We start from the raw sequence: 27,626 nt of genomic DNA on the forward strand, positions 1-27,626 counted from the left end.
TAGTAACACAGAGTGAAGGTAAAAATTCCGATAGAACCCATCGCAGGATGACTGCCGACGTTAGTGCGATTGGGAGTGAAGCGATGCCGCGGCGCACCGTACTGCCACCGACGAAAAGCGTCAAGCATGAGGCGTGAAGGCAGCAGGGCGCCTTTCTCGCTCATTTCTCCTAATTCCCCTCAATAAAACTAAAAGTAGCCGCATTCCTCTTCGCCCGGCCTCTCCTTCTTGTGGTCTCCTCGCCGCTCGCCCTTTCCCTTGTCTCTCGCCCTCGCAGTTTGCTCGATCGCTCTGGGGCGCGCCGGGCTTCGCCCGTAGATTTACGCGAGCTGAGACATTAAAAATTGTTGTTGGGTGTTTGCTCGTGGATTTTTAGCGTATTTTATAGATTTGTTTATTGTGTGTGCTGGTCTAGGATCGACGACTGAATGCTATGAAATTGGCAGAAGCAGATGATTTTTTTGCTTTATCGGCACAGTAACTGCGCATTTGTTTCGCCGCTTCGGGTTGGTTGCCTGCTTCTAGTTAGAAGCCTTTTGAGGCTAGTTTCGTGGACAAATTTCTTTTAGTGCATTTTGCTAGCACAAAAATCAGAGCTCTTTGTCTCGCCAATAATGCACGCTTAATGTATACGATGTTCCTTTACCTGCTAGAGCTTTATTTGAGTGTCGTGTCATCCACAGTGTATGTGCAATAACACCGTCGCGGCTTGCACAGATGAAGCCGCTTCGCGAGTTATTTCTATTGCATTGCAGATTCTTGATTTAGCTATCTAAAGACACTTGCCTGGCTTGAAAGGGTTGCGATGAAGTCAAGGTTTCGTCAAGGTGTACGCGAAAGGCGATGCCTTTTCCTGTGCGCAGCACTATGTAGCTGCTGATTCAACAACTCGGATGTGTTTGCTCTGCTCGAACTGCGTACGTGTGTACTTGGGTGTACCCAATCGAGTGCTGTGATGTATCGAGCTTGTGCAGCTTCATCATTTAATCATCTTAGTATACCATGACGACCGAACGTAAGGCGCGTGACATATTCGCTTGAATAACGCGAGCGTCGTGTAGAAACCCGCGCGACCAACGCGGAGCATCCGAACTATTCTCGTCGTCTCGTCAGGACGCTAATCATCTCTGCATGCAGTGAAACTGGTCAGACGCCTTTAAGACAAACTGGCGCCGCTGGCTCACAAGCGCGAACGTTCCAGTGGACGACCCGTACTTCATTTGCAAACAAAGCGCACGCAAGGACGGAAGTTACACGTAGGCACGGTTTCCAGCAGCGAGGCACCTTACAAATGTTGGCCTCGTTCGCTGCAGCGCGAGTGTTAAGCGCTTCGATTCTCCCTCTTGCGCAAATGTGCCGTTTATTGCTGCCGTCGGATGTTTAAGGCAGCTGTTGGACAGCTGTTGGTCAATCTGTCTCACAACTGATGAACCCCCACTTCGAGAACACTTGCATCATATTGCTTGATTTCCTGGAACCTGCGCAAAAAAAGGGAAGAAAAAAAAAGAAACCAGAACACTGCTATCAACAGGTATATAATTGAAAGACACCTGAATATTTATACAGACACAGGGTGCGGAAACGCACCCTATATATATATATATATATATATATATATATATATATATATATATATATATATATATATATATATATATATATATATATATATATATATAATACGTTTTCCGATTACATACCTGGGCTGCTGAGCACGAGGTCGCGAGATCGAATCCCGGCCAAGGCGGCCGCATTTCGATGGGTGCGAAATGCGAAAACACCCGTGTGCTTAGATTTAGGTGCACGTTAAAGAACCCCAGGTGGTCGAAATTTCCGGAGTCCTCCACTACGGCGTGCCTCATAATCAGAAAGTGGTTTTGGCACGTAAAACCCCAAATATTATTGTTATTACATACCTGTTCATTTTCTAGCCGCTCCCACCCCAACCATTTTTTTTTTTCGCAATTTCCCTTATTCGGCCAAGACGGCGAAGGGGAGAAAGCCTACTCACAATAGTCAAAATCATTTGCACTTGTCACCAACAGCTTGTCGTCGCAAGATATGCTTGTAGCGCCTAACAAAAGCATGGGCTGACAAAGCTACGCACTCTCAGTGGGACGATGATAACGCGTGCTACGTTTTTAGCACGATATATGACAGCAGACATGCTACGCACTCCATAGCTTCGTGCACTTGTTAACGATAGCGCAAGCAGGAGAAAGATACCTGAACGAGAACCGAGAAAGCAACCTTCGTGAAAGTCTACCCATGCATAAGCTACCCATGCCTGACCTCCGTATCCCATGAACGAAGAAAAAGAGCTCTGTTCGTACACTTTGGCACGTTCCGTATAGCCTTAAACGCACAACCCTTAGCATAAGACAAACAAAAATATAGTTCTTCAGTGAGGCAAGTAGCCGCGAAACTTAGCCAAAACGTGTCAAATCCCTTTCGAATGACGCCGCAGCAACTCGAGAGTGAAGTGGTTCTTGTGGGGAAAGGGGGAAGGCTGGCACTATCTTCTGCAACCCTTGCGGGAGCACGGCTCAGCGCCAGCAGTGGGATGGATATGGGAGTGAAGGAGATAGAAGGAGGGAGAAAGGTAGAGAGTCACCATGGCAGCAGCGGAGCAGCCCGGCCGGGAAGCACAAGTGGCTTCGACCGGAGGAGTGGACTGGTGATAGACCATAGGAGGTGGCCCAGCAGAAGCGGATTTGAGGCGGATCAGGAGGCCTGAGGTGGTGAATAGCCGTTAGGCTATTCGTCTTTGAAGAAATTTCCTAGAGTCTCGACGGCCCACTGTCATGGTGGTGAGTGCGCCGGGACGCGGAAAAGAAGAGAAAAAAAATAGAGAGGAGGGCGCGAAAAATACCACGTGACGGCGCCCATCCACTTGGAAGACGCAGACCCGCTCTCCTGCCCCCTCTCAGGCTCCTCGCAGCAGCTGCGGCGGCAAGATAAAAGAATGTCGCTACCTTTAGTTTTATTCGGGGGACTTAATTTCTCTGGACACGCCCCGCCATCTAGCGCCGCCGCCACGAAGTCCGCGTGCGACCGAGACAAGACTGTCTGAACGTAAACGTGAGTTCGGTACCGCCCAGCACCAGAAAAATTTCGAGTTTTTTTTTTGTCGATAAATAGCGGGACGTACCCATGGCCCATCAAGGAAGTTTATTAAAATGTGGCGTATACCCAGTGTCACGTACTTATTGACCCAAGCCGGTCCAACGGTTGGTTTTGAACACTGCTCCCTCCGCACAGCATCCCGATGCTCTACCCATTAAACCATAGACTACCCAGAAACCGAAGTTGCGGGAAAACGATTAGAACACACAAACTAACCGGTAAGTGCGTGAAATATCCCGACAATACCAATCCCGTTAAAATTTGGGCGCGCAACTACGCTTCTGAAGGGTCACCTCGCACCTGCAGACTGAGCGCTTTTATTAATGCGATTAGCACTCTTTGGGAACTTTCCGCGCATTTAGGGGACCCATGTTTCTGTCCAAGTTGGTCCACTCGCTCGGTGCACGTCCGAGTCCCGTTTTATTAATTTCTTTCTCTGCACTCGGCTGCCTTTAGTTGATGCCGACTTCACTTTCCAATAGCTGACTTCGATTTTCTGTTGCCGATTTCTTGACCCTTCTTGCGTCTTCTGCTTGTCGTTTCGGGCATGACCCGCCGTGGTTGATCAGTGGCTATGGTGCTGTGCTGCTGCAGCAGCACAGCACCATAGCCACTGATCACCACGGTCATAGCCACAGATCATAGCCACTGATCATAGCCACTGATGATGGGCACGAGGTCGCAGGATCGAATCCCGGCCACGGCGGCCCCATTTCGATGGGGGCGAAATTCGAAAACACCCGTGTGCTTAGATTTAGGTGCACGTTAAAGAACCCCAGGTGGTCGAAATTTTCGGAGTCCTCCACTACGGCGTGCCTCATAATCGGAAAGTGGTTTTGGCACGTAAAACCCCATAATTTAATTTAAAATTTCGGGCATGTGCCCACTGGCACATACGTATTCTGAGGGCTGACCAAGAACGTTCAATCGCCCAGTGCCATATGTCCAGTTACCCATATGTGTCGAGTCACATACACAGAGTCACTTACCCAGTGACCCAAGTTGTTATCGGCACGACAGTGCAGCATCGAGCACTCGCATAGTGGAAGGAAGACACAAAGAAAGCGTTGCTCTAAAACTCTGCGGAAACTGCATATCGACGATAATTGTCAATGTAAGCCGATCAACGCTTCTATAGTCGGATACAACTTTAGAAAAAAGGGGAGGCCCCGCCCAGATGACCGAAGCGGCGAAGTCACCGGCCGTCCGGCGCATGACGTCGGTCCAGAGTGCGCGCCCATTGGTGGATGCTCGTGTGCATCCGCCTCGGAGGAGTAAACGCCCCCTCTTTTCTAAAGTTGTATCCGACTATAGAAAGATGTTCGATTTATTAAATGAATGATGCGTTTGCAGGCATATATATTCCTTGCAGTGAGGACATTTAGGTAGAGCTTGTCGTTTCATTGCGTAACTCCATAGATAACAGAACCGTTAAGCAGTGCATCGGTAGCCAGTGCTGGAGCCTCCTTCTGCAGCTGCGACAAGAGAAGGCGACGGGAGACGAGGAAAGCAGTCCTTCCCGAGCACTCCACAACAGCATCTAAACCTTCAACCATCTCCAAGCTCTAGCGCGACAGGCCCTCAGCACGTCCTGAGAGACTCGCTTAGACGCACAATGAAGGCATGTCTTCAACTGAGCGAAGTTCTGCCTTCGCAGTGATTGACCTCATTGCCTTCTTCACGATCTGCGGAATAGCCCTCGATGTTTAATTAAAATTTTGCGAAATATTTATTTTACCATTGAAAGAGTCAAACCCAAAGGTCATAAGTTAGTGAGAACTACGTTAGCATCGAATGTCTTTTAATCCGATCTATTTACTGTTATCGACGAACGCGCGCCGGGCGACTAGGTTGCGCAAGAGTCTTCGCACTTGGCGATGAAAGCTCGACCGCCAGCCTCCATGCTACGAAAACGGGTGAAAGAGCCAAATAAAGCTGTTCGCTTTAATAAAGAAAAGAGAGAAATGTCGCGCCACGACAGAGGTCTCAAACCTATGCCGCGTTTCCCTGTCCGTAAACGGCTTTCCAAGACACACTTTCCTAAAATGCCCACACTCAACACACTCCTCTGCCGTCTCACCCCTGAAACGTCAGTGCGGCCCGTGCGGAGTGATGTTATGTAGTGGTGTTGTACAGGCCGGACACGCTACCTGCTCCGAGTTTAAAAACCCTTGCACTGATCTGAGAGTTTCGTTAGTTCGAGGCATTCGATGCCAAGTTCGAGGTGCATTCAAACTTGGCGCTGAATAACCGTCTAGATGGCGCGACGTTGGCGCCCGCTTCCTGTTTCCTGTGGAAAACCAATGAACGGATTGGAGGGATGCGGAAAGGCATGCGGGGCAATCTGCGCGCATATAGTGAGTTATTGAAGCATTGCCAAGATGCAGACGCCCTTACGCACCGACTACAGTGCACATTCGTAGCGCGAAACGCAAGGAATGACCAATCCGCATCAATGAATGACCCCCGGTGATGGCAGCTATGGGCAAGCGGTCAAGGCGAAAGCGCTTCGGCCCCACGGGGTTCGAGGAATTTGTAAGAAGCATACTTGTTTACTTGTTGCACGCTGCTCTAATTAGAGCATTCCTTTTATGACCCCCGTGAACTGCTGCGACTTCGAAATCTTCAGATGTGCGACCAGCATCTGGTGCCGATCTTTTTTGCAGGGAGGCTACATGAACGCGAAAATACAGAAGCTGGAGAACCAGTTTCTCAACAGTGCTCAAAACGAAATCGACTCCAGTCAGGAGAATCAGTCATCACCTATATTCAAAGGGATCAGTGTGTTCGTCAACGGCTACACAAGTAGGTGTTCCGTAGCTGCAGTTTTAGTCTATACCGTGAATGAAAAAGGTTGGCTTTGCACAGTTGCAACACCGTTACCTGCGTGATAGATCGCATCACAGATAGCGATGTTGCACTGGGTCAGTACTCTTTGTATTGTAAACGGTATCGATGTGACGCATTGCGCACGCTTTTGCTGTTTCACCGTTGTGCATGCATTCTCAAATTCGGGCAACCTCGACACTGGTTGGATGACGTGGCCCGGGCGTGTGCAAAATTATAAATTGTAGTGATCGGAGCACGCTTCCTACATAACTAGCGAGCGATAAGTGCCCTGCACCGTATGATATCTACTTACGCTTGCTTAAACAAACAACTAGGCGTGAAAAGCGCCCATTGATCAACAGTCGTGAGCGCAACGTAGTTGCTGTGGTGCAATTAACTTTCTCAACTAATGCTGCAGGTTTTTTGTTGACTTGCGCACCCCAATAAAAATATTGCATTGCAGATCCTACTGCAGAAGAAATCAGGAGGATAATGATGCTACATGGCGGCACGTACCAGCATTATTACAAGCGCAAACCTAATTGCTACATGATTGCAACAAACCTCCCACCGGCGAAACTAATAGACCTGAGAGATTATGTCGTCAAGCCCAATTGGATCTCCGATAGGTTAGTAACATGTGTGTTTACGAAGTGCCATGGATCCTGTGCGTGTTTGTTGTTTCAGGCAGTCTTTTTAACTGCCTTCCTTTTCCCTTTCACCCAATTAGTGTTCAAGCTGGGAAACTACTGCCTGTTCAAGACTACCTTCTTTACACTCCTGATTTGAAGAATGGCCAGCAGAAGCTAAGTGTAGTCAGATGTGAGAAGCCATCAACCTCAGCTGCCAGCCCACAAAATTCCACAAGTCAAAACAATGACCAAGACAGCTGGCTTTCCTCCGAAAACAGTCATGATGAAGATGAGCACACAGAATGTCATGCCGAGAACAGTGTACACCAAGAATCAAAGAAGGACAGCATTGAACCACGCAAAGCAGGAGATCCCGGATTCCTCGAACAGTTTTATGGAAGGTCACGACTGCATCACATATCGACGGCAAGCATTAAGCTTAGAGACTACGTCGCTCAGAAGAGAGCTGTTAGCAGTGGTGCATTTGATGGCATTGAAGAATTGAAATGTTATTTGGCTTCAAAAAGCTCGAGAGAGCAAGTGCCTGTGGGTGAAGATAAGGTGATCATGCATATTGACATGGACTGTTTTTTTGTTTCTGTTGGCCTCCGTACAAGGCCACACTTAAAAGGTAAGCCTGCATGTTCTATATCCTGCAACCGTGAAAGCAAAAAACTATTTGTTTGCATTGATATCTCCTCTTAGACTCCAAGCATACCTACTGCATACAGGATATCTTACATAGGCAAATATTTCCTTGCTGAATGATGTTGCTCGGCACTTAAAACTCTTGTACTATTTTATACGTCCTTAAATTAATCTTGTCGGGTAAGACGTAGTGTTGACACTGCAGCAGCAGTACGCAAAAAAAAAATGCTGCCATGTGCAGCATTCTGTTCTGCTTGTAGAATAAGTCTTAATATGCGGATTGCTGATGAAACATCAGACTTCTCTTACCACAGTTTTAGCGTTATAGCTCTCTTGGGTTTGTGCATTGCATGAGTGATCCTTTAGATGTGTGGGAGAGGGTGAAGCTTGTAGATTGAGGTGTTTGATTCACATGAGTACACAGTTTATAGCTTGTGCAGTCATGGAAAAGCAAGCCCACTGCAGTCTAGATTTATATATTTGTGAAAGCAGGATGTTGTAATTGGAGTTTATGGCTTGCCAAAGTATTTCGAATGCTTTTTAATTGACAGGCTTTCATGCATAACTGAAAACTGACCTTGTAACTTGTGCCATGTGTAGCTCTGAATGAGGCTGACCTTTTGAGTTACGGTTCTGCATATTTTACTTGCTACGGGGCTGTCCACTGCTCAGGACCTGCGCCGAGGCTTGTTACGGCACACTGGCGAGTCATCATTTGAACTTTTATCATGTCTCCATGTGAATCGCTCATGCCAGCTGAAAACTCCAAGCGTACAGCAAGAGTAGCTGAACTGCTTCACGAAAGCTATTCACAAGAAGTTAATGCTCAACTTTCACTGCTAGAGTTTATGTGCACTGCTGAGACCATACATTTCTTTCACTGCCAACTACCATGGCATGGAAAATTAAGTAAGCTACATGATCAAGCGCAGAAACATTGTGATTGGAATAGTTCATGCATATTGTGCATGTTCATTCATGACTGTCTTCTTGACTGTTTCATTGAATTTTTCAAAGGTTGTAAAATGGTAATCTGAGCATTGTTCTTTCGAATCTATCTTAGCCATAGGTTGGCATACTCGCTCATGAGTGCACTGACTCATACGAACTCCACATTGAGATCACAGATGGGAGATGGAGCGTTAGTGAGTAGCAAAGGGTTTGAGTAGATGTGAGTACAAACAGGAGTGAGTGTTGGTTTTCATTTCGTTTACTAGCACCTTCAAGGCCCAAATGCACTCCAGAGGGGAGTACAAATGAAAGTCAGTGATGGTTATCTTGAGTGGACGTGATTATGAATGTGAGTGACTGTTGGCAAGTGTGAGTGGACGCGAGTATGCATGTGATTGAGTGCCAGTGAATGGGAGCAGACTCAGGCATGAGTGTGAGTGGTTGCCAGTAATAGTGAATGCAAGTGAGTATTGGTAAGTATGAGTTGGCATGACTGGGAACGTGAGTGCTGATAAGCACGAGTTCACATAAGTGTGAGTGAGCACGTAGCCTGCGAAAATATTGGTGAGCGAGTATTGGTGCCTCTACACGTGTGTTCGTCCTTGTGCATTGTAGTTGCAGTTATATCTGTCATGTGGTTTGCATGAAGCCAACTTCCTTTCTTTGTTTCTTTCTTCCTCTTACTAGGAAAACCAGTAGCTGTGTGCCATGGAAAAACATCTCTCGCTTCCATGAGCTGTGCTACACTGAACTCCCAAACTGAGCGTAGTGATCTGGTGTCTTGTTCAGAAGTAGCAAGCTGCAGCTATGAAGCACGAAAGGTCGGTGTTAAAAGCCGTATGTATTTGGGACAGGCCAGAAAGTTGTGCCCAGGCCTAGTCGCCATACCATATGAATTTGAAAGCTACGACGAAGTTTCCAGGCTCTTGTACGACATCGTAGCAAGGTAAGCAGGAGAGTTGTTCCTTTCAGATACAGCACGCTCGAGTTTTTGCCATTATATGCCTCTGTAAGGCTATGTTGAGTAGTTGAGCTCTAGAAGCTAGTTGGCAAGTCGTAACCATACAGGTACACTTGAACTGCAAACATTACTGCACAAAGACTAGATGAATTAATAATATGTACGCGTGAAAGGAGAACTTTTGTTTTGAGGAATTTTGCAGTGCAAATACATATATAGTTAAGTGCACTCCCTCTGGCAGCTTGATGCGCACAGGCTTAATTGAAAGTTTGTAGCATGGAATGCCAGTATTCATGCTGTACCAAGTCTGAGCCAGCAAGGTCTGTTAAGTAATCACTAGCGATCATGCTTTAGCGTAAAGAATGAACACTCATTTTTGCAGAAAATCTTAAAAGTCCATTTTGTTCTTTCCATTTGCAGACAGCAACCACTGCACTTGTGGTTGTGTTTTAAACAGCTTCAAACATTCAGACAACTCCAGGTGCAGTCAAAACCGTGACGGTTCTTATACTGAGCATCTAAAATGTTTACTTTGTTTATTAAGGCTGGCAACACTGTTCTAATGCTAACCTATTTGAGGTAGAGCTACATTCCATGAACACATTCATTTTTTGTAGCCATCTTTAGTTGCTTTGCATTACTAAATTTCATGATGTTAACGGGAATTTACAAACCATTAAACACCAGCATGTCTAACTGTTAACATACACTGCAGGGCAATCTCGTTGGTGTGCGGCTTCTGTCAGGACAGGCTCCCGGCCTTGTTCTTCTGACCATTGTTTTCACCCATCCTGACCTTGCACACAGTGTTCCTTACATGCTATCACTTATTCTGCACAATGTAATGAAATGATATACAATATTTCAAATTAGATCAACACCTAAAATACGTACTGCCAAGTTTCATGTCATTGCGTGCACATGTTCTTGCATGATGCATGCACTAAAGACAAACCAAGGAATCTTTCTGATGGTGTTTTTGGTATTACGTACAAAACATAAAGATGTAACAGTGCTGCACTCTGTGGCGACGCCACTGACAACAAACACTTACAATGGGCTTAGCACGCCATCATAGAGAGCTTCGGGATAGACCAGCACTGCTGCCTTGGTGCAACAAACATCCTGTCAGCCAGGACAAGGACACCTTTTAGTAAATGTGGTTAGCCACATGACTTCTGTATCCTACGAAGACTGTTTTTAGAATTCTATCCACTGTGTAGATCTCCCATCGCTCAAGGGGTTGGGGATGGGGGGTGTTGGTGGGAAGGGGAGGAGGGGGGGTCTTGAGTTCTGTGCACTCTGCCAAGACGTGCGGCAGGGTGCCCTTTTCTCTTCTGCAAAAAGGACAGAGCATATCGTATTCCGCAGGGTACGCAGGGCCTTACCGATTCAGCTCGCACTGACGGACTGGGGCCAGGAGCTGCTGGAAACATATGGGTCCCGTAACTAGGGAACCACCCCATCTGGTGCCTGCGTGCACCACCGATTTATTTCGGGCCCAGTAGAAGTTGCTTCATCATCATCATCCACTGTGTAGATGGACTCTCGTTACATTTATGTGTTGATGTTTATCACTGCCCCCTCTGTTATTTAAATTAATTTATTCTTCTCCCTGCCTCCATGACATTTCAAATCAAATCAAGTTTTGGGGTTTGAACTCCTGAAACTACGCAGCGGGTTATGAGGGACACCGTAATGCGGGGCTCCAGATTAATTTTGACCACCTTGGGTCCTTTATGTGCACATAAATCTAAGTACACAAGCATTTTTTACGTTCTGCCTCCATTAGAATTCGGCTGTAGTGCTGGGAAGTTAAACCCGCAACCTCATGCACACCAGCCAGATAACGCCATATCCACTGAACAAACATGACAGGTTTTATGACATTTGCATGCACTGTAGTCTAATCATGCTCTTTATTCTTTTTCACATATGTAGCGGTGTGCAGTCTTTCTTCTTTGTGTCTCCCATCTTGCATGCACCACTTTCAGTCATGAATTCATTGTTTATTCATATGACAACCTGAAGGAACATTTCAAGGATTCTTCACTTGCCTCCTGTGCAAAATACGTAACTGGCTAGTGCAGCAGCCCCAGCTCTCTGTCTTTTCCCGTTTCCAAAAGCTGTTTCACGTGATGAACATCTTTTCCATGCAGTTTCACGCTGGACATTGAAGCCATTAGCTGTGACGAGATGTTTGCCGATGTCACAAATGTCCTGCAGCAGGCCAGCTGCTCACCAAACGAATTTGCGGAATTTTTGAGAAAAAAGATTAATGAGAAGACCCTCTGCACTGCATCAGTGGGTTTAGGTACGTGAACTTTCTGAATGACTCGCACAAAATTTTGTCTCTCTACATTCACAGTACTGTTGACCTGCGGTAAATCAGCCCCAGGTGAGATGTGCTAAACTACATTGAATTATTAAATGTCTGCAAAAAAAAATTTAAATATTTTCAAAAATACATGGATGCTTTTTGAAATGTTAAAACCAAATTAACAGACCTTGACAATTCTGTCATATTTTGAGGCATCCAGGCAATCTCTCTGTAGACTTAGTGCAGCAGTGTTGGTACAGGGATTGCTGACTGTGCTGTTGCTGACTCAAGCGAACTGGAGCACTTGCGGGCTTACCTTTTAAGCAAATCAGCTCTGTGTACTGATCACAAATAATCTCTAAGAGTCTTTGATGTCATATTATTGTGCTACCCATTTAACCAATGCAGCATGAAAACAATGCCAATTGTAAGTTTGTCAACCCAGAAATTTCCTTTAATGTTTCCAGGTTTGCTGCTACAGCCAGTTAGTGCCACATGACTTAACAGATGGGATAAATTAATATAAAGGGTGCTGGCTTGCTTCATGCAGGTACCCCAGGAGGTGCTTCTAAAGCTTATCATTGATGTACCATTTAACGTCACTATGGCAGGTGTGGACATAACATTCGGTATCTAAACTGCACCCTCAGCGACGGCTTCTTCGCAGTAACGGAAGCTAATGTCAAAGGCCATGCTCTTGCACGCTGAAAGCGCCGAAAGTGATTGCAGGAGACAGATGCACATCATGGCCACCACGTTTTGAACCCCCTCTATCACTGCCATTGTCCTTGTTTTCACCTTCAATTTCTTCCTTAATTTCAATGTATTTTTTTCAAGGGCCCAACATGCTGGCAGCAAGGGTCGCCAATCGGTTTGCCAAGCCAAATGGGCATCATTTTGTGGACAGCAGCAGTCTTCTAACATTCTTTGAAAACGTCAACGTTAAGGACCTTCCGGGTAAGGAGGCACTCTGAAAGGCAGCGTGCCAGTAGTCTATTGAAGTCGACCGCCTTAAGGACCGTCCCTACAGCCCGTACAGTGGCGAGCTTGCGGTCCAACTGAGAGTAGTACTGTGTAGATGTGCCAGCAAATTATGTTTAGTCATTTCTGTGATGTCACGATGGAGGCAAACTTCTTTCAACATTGGCATCTCTTAGGAATTGTTTTGGAGCACAAAGGTACAGAGGGTAGAGAGGCAGAGCGGCTTAGTGGGTGTAGCTCGTACTGAATTCTTAGGTTGTCCCCAAGTCCAGGTGATGTTGACAGAATATAACAGCTATCCTGACCAGTATTTCTATGTCAGCATGTTGGTGAACTATTACATCAAGAAATGCAATACTTAGGTTATAGGAAGGTTGTGTTTGCATTACGTTGTACAATGTGGTCCTCAGCCCACAGGTTAGGTGTTAAAGGGAACACCTAACCACTAAAAGAAGCAATATAACTGGAACATTTCCTAACCTCTATTAGAAAAATGTGACTGATATGACCTGCCAAACATACATTTTTACCTAATGTGTTAAGTACCCTTTTATTGCTGATAATCCAAGGCAGAAGACAGTGAGTGTTCCCTTTAATAGTTTACTGGACAATACTTATTTTCTATCTTTTTGCATCTTCACCTTCTTCACCCTACACTTCTTGCTGCAGTGACATATTGACACTTGGACTTATTTATCCTTTTTTCAGGGGACTGTATTGCTCCCGCTAACTTAATGTTGTCAGTCAGCACGAGATGCGCCTTTGGAAGTAGCTGGAATGCTGTCATTGATTCTATCTGTTGTGTATGTTCTTGCCGAACTTTGTGTGATTGGAATGTATGCACGACGAGAATTGTATTGTAATTTCTGGAAGACATGCGGGCACCAGCGATTATGCTGCAACATTCAGCGACTCATGTATAAAAGCTGATGTGCTTGACCCGCAGATCATATTCAGACGATCAACGACCGTGCTCACCGCTGTCGTTGTGCTTTGGGTATAGCCTGTTTTTTCAGGGCACCAGTTTGTCTAACAAAGAGTTCGTTTTGTGATACGCAGTTTTTGCTACTGCGTTCTTCACCGTCACTACGACGTTACAATATATATTGATGAAGATGTGAATGTGTGCAAGATGGTGCCTGGAGTACAATACGTTAGAGCGAGAGCATTGATAGGGACAGTGACATTGCAGAGCTTCAAGAACCACAGTTAAAATGAAAATGACAAATTGTCTCATCGGACGACTCTTCCTGCGTGAGTCCAAGGCTATGCAGGTTTAACAGAGGATCCATTACGCAAGATTGTTGTAGCAGCTGCCTTTGACCATGACCATAATCAACCATGATCACGAAATGTTTCCTATAGAAAAGGGCCGCAGCCAATAAATTTCGCAAGTATTTTCTAATTAAAAAGTTGTGTCATTTAAACTAATTTGCATCTCTATGTAAGTTTGAATTGATTGAACTTGAATAAATGTGTAATTTAATCTTAGATGTTCGTGGTGCAGGATGAGCACAATAACAAAAAAAAAAGGAAACACAACATAATGTGCAGTGAAATACCATCTTCTCCTTATGTCGTCCTGCCAAACATTTTTTCTTTCAGTGCAACAACGTTTTTATAAATTTCATGAACACATGGCTTTAGGCACAGGTTGACTAAATTTTCTATTGTTGTGAAATAGAACTAAGAGGTGGAAGCGTTGTATTTGTTAGTGTTAACAGAGGAGCAAAGTTAGCATGTGGATTGAAGTAATGCACAGTTCCGAAAATTATTTGTAAAGAGCAAAGTGTAAGATTTAATAAAACACATCATGAAACTAATGCACTTTTGAAAGCTCCCTTGCTGTTTCTGCTTGTCTTACCCCGATCACTTGAAGCACTTTTAATTGGGATCAGTTCTGATCGAGCTCAATCACGATTGGAGGTGCCTCGTTTGACTGGAGTACTAATTATTTCTACAGTGAAGTGATCCTGCATGTCGGTGTGAGGTAATTTGGTTTCTAATCAAGAGTTAAATGTCAGAGTTGCTTTTAAAGAAATGTCACCTTTACATTAGGCAAGACGTTGCCTCATGATTGTAAGCATCACACTTTCATTTGATTCAACAAATAAGTTTAATAGGTTCGCCCTCTATCTACAAGGCCCACTTTCACCCGTAGGTTCACTCGTTCATATTTTTGGTCCTTGTATAGTCATCAATGATTCATCTTGCTTTTGTATTTAGAGATTCGAAACATTGATAAGCATAGTTTTCTGTTCGGCACATTGATAAAGATTGGTCACTTTCCAACTTTATCCGTCTGGAAATCTGATGTGGGTGCTGGTTTGGTTGTAGGCGTCGGTTACAGGCTGCAGGCTCAGCTGTCGGAGATGGGTGTGGAAACATGCAAGCAGCTCCAAGCACTGCCACTGGAAACGCTCAAGGCCAAGTTTGGCGTCAAAACGTCATCCCTCCTGTACAACTACGCCAGGGGCGTCGACAATCGGGGTCTGCAATTCGACAGAATGCGCAAGTCTGTGTCGGCAGAGGTCAACTATGGCATTCGCTTCAAGGAGGTGAGGCATTCTGCATATTCTTGACCCATTTGCTGGTTACCTTGCACATCAACGCAGGGTACAAAATCTGCCAAATTTCTCCAAGGAGTGCTCGCCAAGAACACGTCGCACTACTTCGAGGTGCCATGGGTGACACCTCATCTGGTGGCTATGAGCAAGCGTAGTTTCTATTCACTGAGTGCAATTTTCGAAGTTCAGCACTAATTGAAAAGTAAAGTGTCACTCGTAATTAATGGCAGTGATGATCGGTGGTACAGCTGAGACTAGTACTTCCGTTTACCTTACCGTAGAACTCGATGAATATGCACACCGCTTATAGTGCAGCCACGTGAGACGAAATAGTGGTTATAAAGGAGTTGCCGGAAAATCCCGCAGCAAGCAAGGCAGTGAGTGCGCTTTACCAAGAGTTGCACTGGTTTAGGAGAGAGCGATGAAGGCGACGCAGAGCCAGCGAGCAAACAAGGAACGGAGGACAAAAAAAAAGAAACGCAGCAGTGTGCTGGCTCAGTGGGCTTGCGGTAGTTGCCTAGGCAACAGAAATGCCCTTTGCTATGGCTGCTTGTCAGCGACATGCAGTGATAACCGAACGTGTGCGCATTGTCGCTCTTCAGCTCTTCAGTTTGTGTGCGGAAAGTAAATACATTTGTCGACCAATTTTTTTCTGGACACCAACAAGGTCACAATAATATCCGAGTTAGCGGGCAGGCCAGAAAAACAAATTTCGATGGTCAAATCAATTTGTTGTTTTTGCAACCCCAGTACTGCGGAAAGAAATTGGTCGAGGCCACGAGTGTGTGTTGCGTTTGCCCTTCTTGATGTGCATTTTTACAAAGTGCAGATATCACGCATGCAACCTCGACTCCGCAACGCTGCCAGTTTCAAGTGTGTTTTTGCAAATTCATCAGTTTGGAACATCCAGACGTGAGCTTTCACCGTTCCTACCAGCATGCGCGCATATAAACTTGCTGTACGTGGTTGCGACGGTTGCCGGCTCAGCGCCCACAATCCCTGCTTCACGCACGGTGCCGTCAGTTGAGCCTGTGAGCATAATCTTGCACCAGATCTCCATGTATTCATCTGCAGGGACAAACATATACTAACGCCGAGCTTCCCGTGACGGCATGCCACCCAACAACCCTACCAGCTAGACCTAACCAGTGCCATATAATTGAGAGTCGACGGCCAGTGAAAGTGAGGGCACACCCAGTCATGCGCTTCGATTCCCGGACGCACACATCTGCTTGGTCTGCATGTTTTGCACTTGTACAGCCTTCGAAAAAAAGTTGTTTTGGTTGTAGAGTGGTAGCTTATAATGTGGGAATTCGCAACTCCAGTGACTTACGTCATAAGTTGTCTGCTGTATATAAGTTACTAGAAATTAGTAATTTAGAAAGTGTGATTATTGTTTGCTTTTATGTAATGTAACGTAATGCAATGTAATGTGTAATGCACATGCCCAATTTTCAAGTTTGCTGCAATACAGGCTGGACAAAGGACAGCTGCTTGTCATGCCCGCTAGTGGCTGCTGTTGAATGTTGGCATCATATAGTCCTTTATCAAATGCAGGTGTAATACTTGTTCTGTGGCTGGTTCAAAAAAACGTACAGATTAACCACCACATGTGAAGCTGGCACCTGGCAAGGATAGTAAATAATTAGTCAAGCGCATTGCAAAGCTGATCACCGGCCATGGTGGCTTAGCGGCTATGGTGTCGCACTGCTAAGCATGAGGTCGCAGGGTCAAATCTCGGCCGCCGCGGCCGCATTTCCATGGCGGCAAAATGCATCTCCCATGCATTGGGGGCACGTTAAAGATTCTCAGGTGGTCAAAATCAATGCGGAGTCCCCCACTGCGGCGTGCCTCATAATCAGACGGTGGTCTCAGCACATGATACCCCAGAATCGGCAAAGCTGATAATAATCTTTGGCACGAGATAAGTGACAGCTGGGCCTGACACGTTTCGGTGTCAGTGACAAAATGGTGCATGTAGCAGCTTCCATGGTACCACGCTCAAGTGCTGGAACATCCGCATTCTTGCACAACTAGATTAGTTGTCTGACAACATCCCTCCAACATCCTTTTGAACTTGTGCTTTATTAATTAAATACTAAATTAGTTTGCCTAATTGATAAACTCATCACTCATTACCCTGCACTTCCTGATATCAGCTGTCCTGAATAATCATTAACGCATTGCTAAAACGGTCAGTCTACATCAACTGCACAGTTTCTTTTTTTATTATTAATGACAATCTTGAAAAAAATTATTTGCTATGCTACACATTATCATGTTGTTTGTTTACAGAGAAAGATATTGTACTTTGCAGTTCGTGCACATTTTCATGCCTGTAGATAACAGTTGGGATGCTACTAGTACAACTTTCATCTGCAGCACGTATTATGCAGTTCATCGTTGCTTTTTCAACTTCCTCGTGTTAAAAGCCCCACCTGTTCATAATGTTTTATTATTAAGTTCAATAAAGTATGAGGGATTTTCTTTTCAAACAAAACAAAAGTGAACCTGCATCACAACGAATTTTTTTCTGTTTGTTTGTATGTAGTATCAGCAATGAGAACAACATGGCAATAGCAAGATGTTTTCTCTTTCAGCCTACTGACATGATAAAGTTCATCGGCCAGCTGTCTACCGAAGTTGAGAGGAGACTAATGGAGGCCGGTGTTCAAGGGCGCACCATCACACTGAAAGTCAAGGTGAGTTTGTGTACATATTGCCATGCATGCATTGTTTTGCTTTTAACTGGTGTTCACTTTCACCAAGCTATCACTGTTATCATGTTATCACTCTGCTGCAAGATGCACTAGGTGCGCTGGAACATGCAAGAGTGTTATCGTTACTTCATTAGTGAGAAAAGCCTATCAATATAACATTGTGAACTCTCTAGTATATACTTAAACCAATGCAAGCAGTGCCGACTACTACTTTATTGTCTAAGACAACAAATGTATAAGTAAACTACATTTATCTTGAACTACATTTGTCTAGGCATCAGTGTGCAGTCAGAAAATGAATTGAGTGAAAAATTTTAAAAAAGCGAAAACGACACCACATGGAGGACGAAGTGCATTGTTCAATATGTTGTTTCTCTGTTTTTTTTTTTTCTTTTCGTCTTCTTTCTGTGCCTTATGCATATTTTTACAAAGCAACAACAACTAGCCCAGGACAATGCCATCGTTCATCAATGTCAAACTTCACATGTTTGGACCATTACCGCAGCCTAGCGCATTCCGTGTTTGTGTGTTGCTTTCCATTTGTCACATCACACATTTGTCCCAGCGATAAATACGTGCCAGCAAGTGTGTCATATGCTTGATTTCATGCCCTGTCCTGCTTCTTTTGTAATGAGGTGCATTCCTGCACTCAGGTGCGTCAGAAGGATGCCCCCTTGAACCCGGCCAAGTACATGGGTCACGGTTTGTGCGACAATCTGGCTAAGTCTTCCCATCTGTTGTCAGCGACAGCTAGCAAGGCCATCATCTCCAAGGAGTGCTACAGCCTGGCCATGCAAATGCACCTAGTGGCCTCTGATATCCGAGGGGTGAGGAACTCTCGCACCGCAGTTTACGAATAGTTCATGGGGCAAACAGAGACTCTCAGCTTCGCTTTCATGGCTACGTGTGTGGACAGTTGCATCAGCACTTTTAAAATAAACTAACCTCTTTGGTGTAATTAGAAGAGTTGGTTTGTGCTTGAAGTGAACAACTCGGGAGATGCAGCCAGAAAAGTACAGTCGAACCTCATTATACCAATATTGCACACGACTCAAGAATACCTTCGTTATAATCCAACATTCGTTATAAACATGTATTCGTTGCATGCTAACATCGGCGAGACACATCTGAAATTTACCTCTTTATGTACAGTTATTCGCTATATCCATGCTTGTTATATTGAGGTTTGACTTGTATTATCATATTTACTCGTGTAAGGCCTGCGCCCCACTTCGCAGTGTAATAATTTTGAAAAAAAAAAAAGAAAAACAAGAGTGTTGCACTAACATTCAGATGCATACCCATGTAATTCACACGCATACCCATGTGCTGGTTAATCTCCATTAGCCACTTCTGGATGGCACTGTACTCTGTTTTACATATAGCAGGCAACACTGTGGAAGCTACACGGGTAATGTTACCATAGTGGTCTCACTCTGTACATCTTGCAGTGCAGTTGTTCTTGATCTGCAACCACGGAGTTATAACTATAAGTGAAGTTGCTGCGCCGATACTCAACTTTCTCTCGCTTTTTGTCTCCGCTAGCACGCTGCAAGCTACGCAGTAGAGAAGCTAAGAGGGCAACGCCCCAGCCAAACATTAACTGTCACGGCAGCGAAAGGGTTTGTTGCGGTGCCCCGTGGCAGCCGTGGTGGTCTACACTACACAGCATGGCGCTGCCATCTCAGAGGCCACATGCAGCTGATGCAGCTACGCACATTGCAAAGAGTGAATGATATATTTTTTCAAAGGTCGCAGACATACATATCTTTCTTTTATTTAACTCAAAATTAGCAATTTATGTATTACTGAGAATGCTCTCGTGATCTTGAAATCAGCCAATAGTGTTAGTAGGCCAGCTGCTTTCGATGACGCTGCATGACAGCATTGCGCAAACAAGAGTGAGCGATTTTTCACTCTTTTTTTTTTTTTTGACACTAGAATGTAAATTCCATGCTGCATGCAGTACCCTAATACTGGCTTGCATGTTCACAGCAGCCTCTATGACGGATCGGCAATGTTTTCTTACTATTTTCAAAAAGTGTTTCTTAAGAGCTTCCAGGTGGCGGGAATATAAACGACACAGAAGACAACAGCTTCGGGAGGGCAACAAGGAAGACTTAATTAAAGTGTTCATAGTTGGCTTCCAGTGGTTGCATTATTGTGCATAGCAGTCTAAGTGCAGTTCGAGGCTTTACTGAGTATCCAGAAGCCTGCCTCGTGTAATGACTGAGAGGAAAGGGGGTTAACCAAGGGGCCCAATGCTTTATTAATCATATCATAAGAAGCCAACAAACAAAGACACCCAAGGACAACATAGGGGAAATTACTTGTACGTACTAATTGAATTAAAGAAATGATAAATTAATGGCAATGAAAGTGGATTAAAAAGAAACTTGCCACAGGTGGGGAACTATCCCATGTGTTCTCATTACGCGTGCGAGCATCGCAACCGTAATGTTGGGCCCATGCCACGTGAAATGCTTGATCATTGCATTGCATTGCAAATCGCTTTGCAACCTGGCTGCATGCAGAACCCCATTTGTGAGATATGGCACAAGGTCTTCAAATTGAATTTCTTCTATAGTTTAGGTGCCTGATTAGTTTTTCATTTCATTTCATTTCATTTTCATTTTCTTAAAGACCCCCTTGTACGGGGTTTTACATAAGGGGTGGGGTTAAGAGGAAGCTTTAGCTCGGGTGCTCCTATCTAAATACACGTAAAAGCAGAATTTGTTTTTCTCATCAACCACCGCACCAAATTTGAAGGGTTTGTTGCATTCAAAAGAAAAACTTAAAATCTAGTGACTGTTGGTTTCGGATTTTTTATTTGGGCTGTCAATTCTTTTATTAAAAATTGGCAAAAATCGAAAATTTTCAGAAAACGAAACTATCAAGTTTACAACTCCATAACTCAGCAACGAAAACTGATAATACAATTCCGTGAATTGCATATACTAATAGTACATCTAAAGTGTACAAACTGATATGTTACACATGAATGTCAAAAAATTTAGTAATATGGAAATATAGCTTTTGCAAAATCCTTGTAAACAACGTAACAAATTCACGTAAGATAGAAAATGATGTATCGAATTTGTCCGCTTTCAATGATCTAATGGATCCCATTTACAGAACCGAGATATCTGTTTTTTATGCAGAGCTATGAATCTGTAAACTTTGTGCTTCTATTTTTTTCAAACTATCGTATTTTTGAAAATCTCTGTAACAAAATTCAGGACCTAAATAGAAATTCCGTGACCAACAGTCACTAGGATTTAACTTGCTCTCTCAAATGCAACAAATTTCATTAAAATCGGTCCAGGGGTTATCTCAGAAAAACGTTTTTGCATTTTTACATGTATTTGAATAGGCCACGTCGGAGTTGGGCCCGAGCTAAAGCTTCCTCTTAACATGAGAAAGTAAAACATTTTTTTCATGATGACAGGTGGGATGTAACTTTTTCTAGGAAGATTGATGGACAGGTGATGTCTGCAATTTCATGGGGAAGGTCGTTCCAGTCGCTTGCTGTTTGGAGGAAAAATGACTTGGAAAATGTGGTCGTACGGGCACGTTGGCGTGAAACTTTCAGCAGATGACCAATTCGGCAAGACGTGCGTGATGGCGGTGCGCAGATGTATGGCTGCTGTTTGAGCTGGGAATAATAATATTCGTGAAATAGGCACAGTTACAATGTATTAGAAATAAAGACATTGTAAAAGCCACAGAACTAAATTTGTTTCACAGGTGGGCATTCAAGTCGGAAGACTGGAGCCGCTACCATCGGGACAAGGAGGCGGTGTGAAGACCATGCTGGACTTCCTCACAACTAGTAGGCCACCCGAAAACCACGAAGCAGCGGGGCCGAGCTCCGGACAGGCAGGAACGACCAATGGCACGGCGGAGTCACTACCCAAGGCCGTCAGTCTTCCGGCGTTCTCGGAGGTGAGCAGGCTTGCACGATGTCTCTTCTGCATCACAAGGCCACATTGTGAACAAGAAACAAGTAAAAAAAACACATTATGGGGAGATCTGCACGACGTTTCAGTAGCCACGCATCATAGACAGTGAACAACTTTTATGCTGCAGTTTCAGCGATGAGTCATGAGCTATCAAACTATTGCATGTATGTGGTTATTTATTCGTGGTTCTGTGTTCACAAGGTCTTCCACGGTACCAAAAGTAGCTTGGGGGAACTTGCAACGCTGTGTTGGTGACGTCCTTGAAGCTTTGTGGAATTGCAGCACAATTCGATGTGGGACAGCGACTCAATTCTTTGTTACCGCTATTCTGCTACCACTACTGACAATGCTTTCTAATGGCGTACCCTTTGATAGCCAGCTAGCATGCTATATTTACAATATCTGTTGCAGTATAACACTTTGCCTATCTCTACTTTGTGTTCTTTCTCTTAATTAAAACCTCTATCTTCCCTATATGTAAAGTCGCCTTACTGCAACACAGGAAGGTGGTGCTATCTGGTGATGTGTTCTAAAGCAAGGTGAGGGTGTAGGGGCAAGTAGAGAGGAGAATACTCTTTCACGGACAGCCAGTGTGAAGGAAGGAATTCACACCAAATGCAATGTCAACAGCTCTTTACTGCAAAATGAAGGTGCTCAGTTTCTACGGTTTTGAGAGGCCAGGTTCACATGTAGACATTAAAAAATGAAAATTTTCAAAGCAATTATAGACAGTGGGGGACAGTTCGATGGACAGCAAGTATCAAACAGGCCCTTTAACCTTAAGAGGGAACATGGGTCGTGGAGGTATATCTTTTGTACTTTATGGCCATACATAGTTAAAATACATACGATTAGTAAGTGTTTCATGCTGATTTCAAATATGCAATTACGTTTTTTGTAGGTCAAGTAATTCAGGAAATAGGTAAAGCTGCTACTACATTGTTTTTGGAGACAATAAGAAAAAAAGAAATGCTCAGCAGAAAGCTAATATTATTGGATAGGTAGATATTAGAATGTGCAATAAATGCAGTACTAGAAGTAGTTCTAAAACCAAATCATAATTATTCATTTCACAGATTATCAAAGTGCACTGTTCGTATCATGGCTACTGAGGAGAAAAAGCAAAATCGAATTTTAAAAATTTATGGACAGCAAATTTAAAATGTGCTCCCAGCCTTACATGATCTACATAATAGGCTTTGTGCATAGCTGTAGCTGCTCTATATCATAACACATCGCTTTTAGAAACTAGCAAAGTGACCAAAATACATATTTTGATAAAATTGAGGAAAGAACAAAGAAAACTTAATCTATTTACATATTTACAATTGAAACACCTTAGTGAGTGCCAGGCACATAGTCTTGATGCAGAGGGTAAGACAGTAAACTCCAGGTGTTGCAGTTAAAACCAGATATGTCAAAGCTGGGTATATTGAATTATCGTCTGTGACGAACAGTTGTAACATCCCCTTAGAAATCCCATGCAAAAGTGTAGCACTGTACTCTGCATATAATGAATGATGTGCCGCTCTGCGCCCCTGCAAGTGTGCTTCTCCTAACAAGCTGCGATCACCTCTCGCATCATCGGAAATATTCATGTTGACGAAACGGCACTGTTCTGGCAGATGCTGTCAAGGCATTGAATATACAAAGGCGGTACATGCCATGGAGTAAAAAAGACAGTTTCTCCCGAAAGGCGAAGCATCGATTGCGATGGCAAATTAGCAGACAGCCGTACGAAGTAAGGACAGTACTTTTATAGACCGTATCAACCTGTAAACATTCGCTTGCTAACTAAATTAATAAGCATGGTATCAGCACACACAGCAAACATGAACACATCACACTCGACGACTGCAGACACTCGCTGTCAAAACGCTGGCGTGAGGAAACGCAGCAGCAGCAGCGAGCGAAGTGACATTCGTGCTGTCTATCGCTTCAACGCAAAGCGAGCGCCAAGGACACACAGCACGTAAAAAGCTATAGGCCACCAACATACCTAGACTGCCCCCAACACAGATCGCTCTCAAAATACGACCGCACATAGCCACCACATGTGCAGTTGCAGCCGGAAAGAATGCCGCCTCCCCTCCTTTCCCTCCCCCTGGCACTCCCCGACGTTTGGTGCCTCGTGTTCAAGAAAAGACAGCACGCTTCCTCTTTGCATTCGTCCCTTTCACGCGGGCAAGATTGAGCCGCGATTTTCAGCTCCCCTTGCATACTTTCACTCGCACATAAAGCGTAGGGTGCGCAGGGTCGGCGTTATCGCCCTTGGAATTTATACGGAACCTCACAGTGACATCGAGGCACATGTGGTGGAGCCTAATAGCAGTGGGAATAATAGCAGTAACCATTGTGGCAGTGAAACATACCACCTGCAGCCATTCGTTGTTGGAAAGAGAATCGCCATGCTGCTTCAAGATTGCAACAGGGGCTCCTTGCCAGACACAAACGATCCACAAAAAATGGACGGCACTCAACCTTTTTAATGAGCGACTAGAGCATCATGGGATCGGTACATTCCGGCTTTTCACATTTTTATGTGACTACTTGAGATGTGCGGAGTTTTTAAATAAGCTTCAAATAGGTATATCTTATATTTCGAATTATCTATAGTATATCTAACTATTTCGCAATCCCTTTGAGTTGGATGTACTTGGGTTCAACGGTAGTCACATTGATTCTCTGCACCTAGGTCTCCCTTTTCCACAGTTTGCTGCTGATTTTCAGCGGACTTGCCTGCCGATTCCACAAAATGACGCTGATCCTCATCAGCTGTGTGCCACAAGTAGTGGCTGGTCTTCACATGTGCCTGCCACATTTTCATATGATGGCTGTTCTGTGTGATGTTTATTGATGCGAAAGCGTCAAATGCCCCGCTGAGTGAAAAAGGCAGCATCTGTCATCTGTAGCAGCGAAACGGCACGAAAATTCTTAGTGGCTGCAATGCCACGTCACGACAATGTCTCGACGGAGTTCCCATTGGCGGCAACACCACGTCATGGGTGCGCCTCGACGAAGCAGAGCTGGCAAGAGGGGACACCTGATATGCATTAGTGTGCCAGGTGTTGCGCGAGAAGAGAGGACATCACCCCGCAACGCCACGTCATCCTCGCTCTCGGAAGCTGGCGCACTCGGTATCTCTCTCTCTCACCCCCACTGGGCTTAGCTGCTGAGCGCACCTGCCGGCCTTGGTGGCCGTTGCTGCTTCCTCGGTCTCTCTTCGCGCAGGACATCGGTGGCATGCAGTGTTCGCACTGCAGGCTGCTGCTGCTTTGCTGGCTCAGGCAGCATGTACCGCTGTAGTTCATTGCTCGCAGTGCAAAACTGGAAGGACCGCTCAGTGGCGTTAAATTGGACATTAATGCTTCCACATTCACAACTCGTAAGGAGTGCCGAGATGTGCTCTCTCTCTCTCTCTCTCTCTTTTTTTTTTTTTTTGGGAGCGCAGCATTTAGCACCATTTGTTGATTTTCAGTCACTTGCATAGCACGTGCGACAAGCACATTCAGAATAAACAGGCTGATCTGGTTTGCATGGACATGCGGCAAACTCGCGATGATGTCTCGCCGCACAGTTTGCACGCACAAGCAGCTACTTGATGGCAAGGCCATACTACCGCTCACTTTTGTCTATTTTTACTTCACTTTTACATACCTTGCACTTTGCAACCGCAAGCAAGGCACTTGACAGCTCCAAACTCTCAACTGGGGAACCTTGTTGCATCGAGTGATAGTTCCGCGGTGCCAGCACATTCGGCGAGAAAGTTTCATTTTCGTTTCATTGCTGGAACAGACATCTGCTGTAGTCTCGCTTCTGTCTTTTTTCCAGTTGTGTTCTCGCTGATGTGGCAGCAAGGTTTGTGTGTCGTGGCATCCGCAATGTTGTTGGCAGCTGGCAAGTTCACTGCTCTGGCTTTAGGCCTATAGTGGCAAGTCGAGTGGATGTTCAGAGTCTTCGGGCACCAGGGGCGTTCACTGAAGCTCTCAACCAACTACCGCTTCACCTGTCTTCCAAATTTACACGTAGTGCAGAACTTCTTCGCCGATCAGGCGATAGCTGCACACTCCGGTGACCACACCAAATAAAATGGTGCATGCACGTGTGCACGCCAACACCATGAAGCAGACGACGGCGCACCACGGTCACATGCACGGAGCAAGCATAATGAAGATGAGATGCCATTGTTTCAAATGAGACCGAGATGACCACAGTAACACGTGTCCGACAAACTCGTGTCGTGGCAAAAGCACTGATTTAGTTAGTGTAAATTTTGACTCAGATTCTCCTTATATGCTCATGTGCTTGCTGCATTATAGTCTGCACGGCTGGTGCGCCATTAAAATCCCAAATCATCATCATCACCATCTTATAGGCACATTACAAGTCCATCTTTCAGCAGAAATAGTAATCCACGAAGCCAGAAACTTTACATATCTGTGCAAAAGGTGTTGCCGATTTCGAAAATGCCAGTTTTGAAAAGTGGATTTCTCATTACTTTCGGCCTTCTAAGGCCCGTCTTCCCTCCCTTTAACGGGGTTCTACAATACTTTTCTCCACTTGCGTCCTCTTAAAACTTCTGTGGGCAGGTCAGGCCTGGATTTGAACTGAAGTATCCTTTACAGATTGACCCAGCTGTGTTGGACAGCCTACCTCCTGACATAAAGGATGAAGTGTTGACCATGTACAGAGAAAGTCGGCGAAATCCTTTGCGCTCAAAGTGAGTGATGGGCTACCTTTGCTGTGTTGTCTTGTGCTGTTGTAGAGTCATAGATGTGGTATTCCTATAGCTGTCCTCTACATTTGTGTAAAGATAACTACAATAGACTCCGTTTAAGACGAACCTTGCTAAATGGAAGATGAAGATATCGGAAACTCTTGTTAGTTTCGCTTAGACTAGGTTTACTTTAACACGACAATAAATTCCTAATGACTCTTTACCTTTGCCTTAGTCTGCCTGAGTAGCTTCAGGAACGACTGCCATGAACTCAAAGGCAATGAATTTCCCACTCTTGACTGCACGTGACACCATAGTGTTGAATATTGCACAGCGCCTTGGTCTAAATTGAATTAACTTGGTGATTATGCTTTTCTAATGCACTGTTTCACCAAGCATCGATAACAAAATTGCAGTTTTAGCAATGTAAGGTCGTTAATCCAATATGTGGCGCTATTAAATTCCAGTTTCAGTCTTGGTGCCTCTGCCCGCACAACCATTAGCACAAGCTATGGCAGGCACACCAGTGTGCCAAGTCTTCTGACATTCAGCTAAGGGATTTTTGTCTTGACTTGGCCTATGTATAATGTGCACAAGAACAACTTTTGTAGCCTTTTAGCAAACTAATGGCAGCATTTATTAGAAGTGGCAGTGACATTTCGTAAAATCGTTATGGCTTGCATGTGAGTGCTCTTTTTGTCGTAGCCGTCACAGTAGCCCAGTGGCTATAATGTTGCACTGCTGAACTCAAGCATGCATGTTAAATCCTGACCACAACGGCCGTATCCTACTGGGGGTGGAATGCAAAAACGTTCTTGGTGGACCGTGCATTAGGTGCACACCCCAGGCAGTCAGGATCGATTCGGAGCCTCCCAGTACAGCATGCCCCACGATCAGATCACAGTTCTTGGCACATAAAGCCCCAGAATTTTAAATCGATATTTTCTTTTCATCTTGCAGAGAGACAGCAGCTAGCACTAGTGGTGTCGGCAGCACCAAAAGTTCAAACCACAGCCATCGCGGGCCCCCATCATCAGCAGCATCAACGAAGACGAAAGCACAACCCACGGGTAGGAGAAGAGGTCGGCCACCGAAAGGTAGCATCAGCCCGCAGAAAGCACGTCTCCTGGCATGCCACTCTCTCAAGGAGTACATGGTAAGCAGACGCTCCATCTGCCTGATGTCATCTGCCTTATCCTCAAAACTAACAAA

At 44.9% G+C, this 27,626-nt stretch overlaps 2 protein-coding genes across 2 annotated transcripts in view; one reads left to right on the forward strand and one right to left on the reverse strand.

Annotated features, from left to right (window-relative positions):
• Nucleotides 1-5,425: 5,425 nt before the first annotated feature.
• Nucleotides 5,426-27,626, forward strand: part of LOC135910689 (DNA repair protein REV1-like) — a 30,529-nt gene continuing 8,328 nt past the window's right edge. The window contains exons 1-13 of the mRNA XM_065442732.1: nucleotides 5,426-5,661; nucleotides 5,793-5,931; nucleotides 6,419-6,584; nucleotides 6,686-7,218; nucleotides 8,874-9,132; nucleotides 11,307-11,461; nucleotides 12,305-12,424; nucleotides 14,786-15,006; nucleotides 17,616-17,717; nucleotides 18,389-18,562; nucleotides 21,483-21,680; nucleotides 26,323-26,417; nucleotides 27,375-27,570. Coding sequence (XP_065298804.1) covers nucleotides 5,599-5,661; nucleotides 5,793-5,931; nucleotides 6,419-6,584; nucleotides 6,686-7,218; nucleotides 8,874-9,132; nucleotides 11,307-11,461; nucleotides 12,305-12,424; nucleotides 14,786-15,006; nucleotides 17,616-17,717; nucleotides 18,389-18,562; nucleotides 21,483-21,680; nucleotides 26,323-26,417; nucleotides 27,375-27,570 — 2,421 coding nt within the window. The 5' untranslated portion in view covers nucleotides 5,426-5,598. The remainder of the gene's footprint in view (nucleotides 5,662-5,792; nucleotides 5,932-6,418; nucleotides 6,585-6,685; nucleotides 7,219-8,873; nucleotides 9,133-11,306; nucleotides 11,462-12,304; nucleotides 12,425-14,785; nucleotides 15,007-17,615; nucleotides 17,718-18,388; nucleotides 18,563-21,482; nucleotides 21,681-26,322; nucleotides 26,418-27,374; nucleotides 27,571-27,626) is intronic.
• Nucleotides 21,415-27,626, reverse strand: part of LOC135910691 (ubiquitin-conjugating enzyme E2 J2-like) — a 29,600-nt gene continuing 23,388 nt past the window's right edge. Inside the window, exon 8 of the mRNA XM_070534378.1 lies at nucleotides 21,415-21,706. Within this exon, the coding sequence (XP_070390479.1) occupies nucleotides 21,658-21,706 (49 nt within the window). The 3' untranslated portion in view covers nucleotides 21,415-21,657. The remainder of the gene's footprint in view (nucleotides 21,707-27,626) is intronic.

This window comes from Dermacentor albipictus, chromosome 2 (genome assembly GCF_038994185.2).
Source record: "Dermacentor albipictus isolate Rhodes 1998 colony chromosome 2, USDA_Dalb.pri_finalv2, whole genome shotgun sequence".
Lineage (NCBI taxonomy): Eukaryota > Metazoa > Arthropoda > Arachnida > Ixodida > Ixodidae > Dermacentor > Dermacentor albipictus.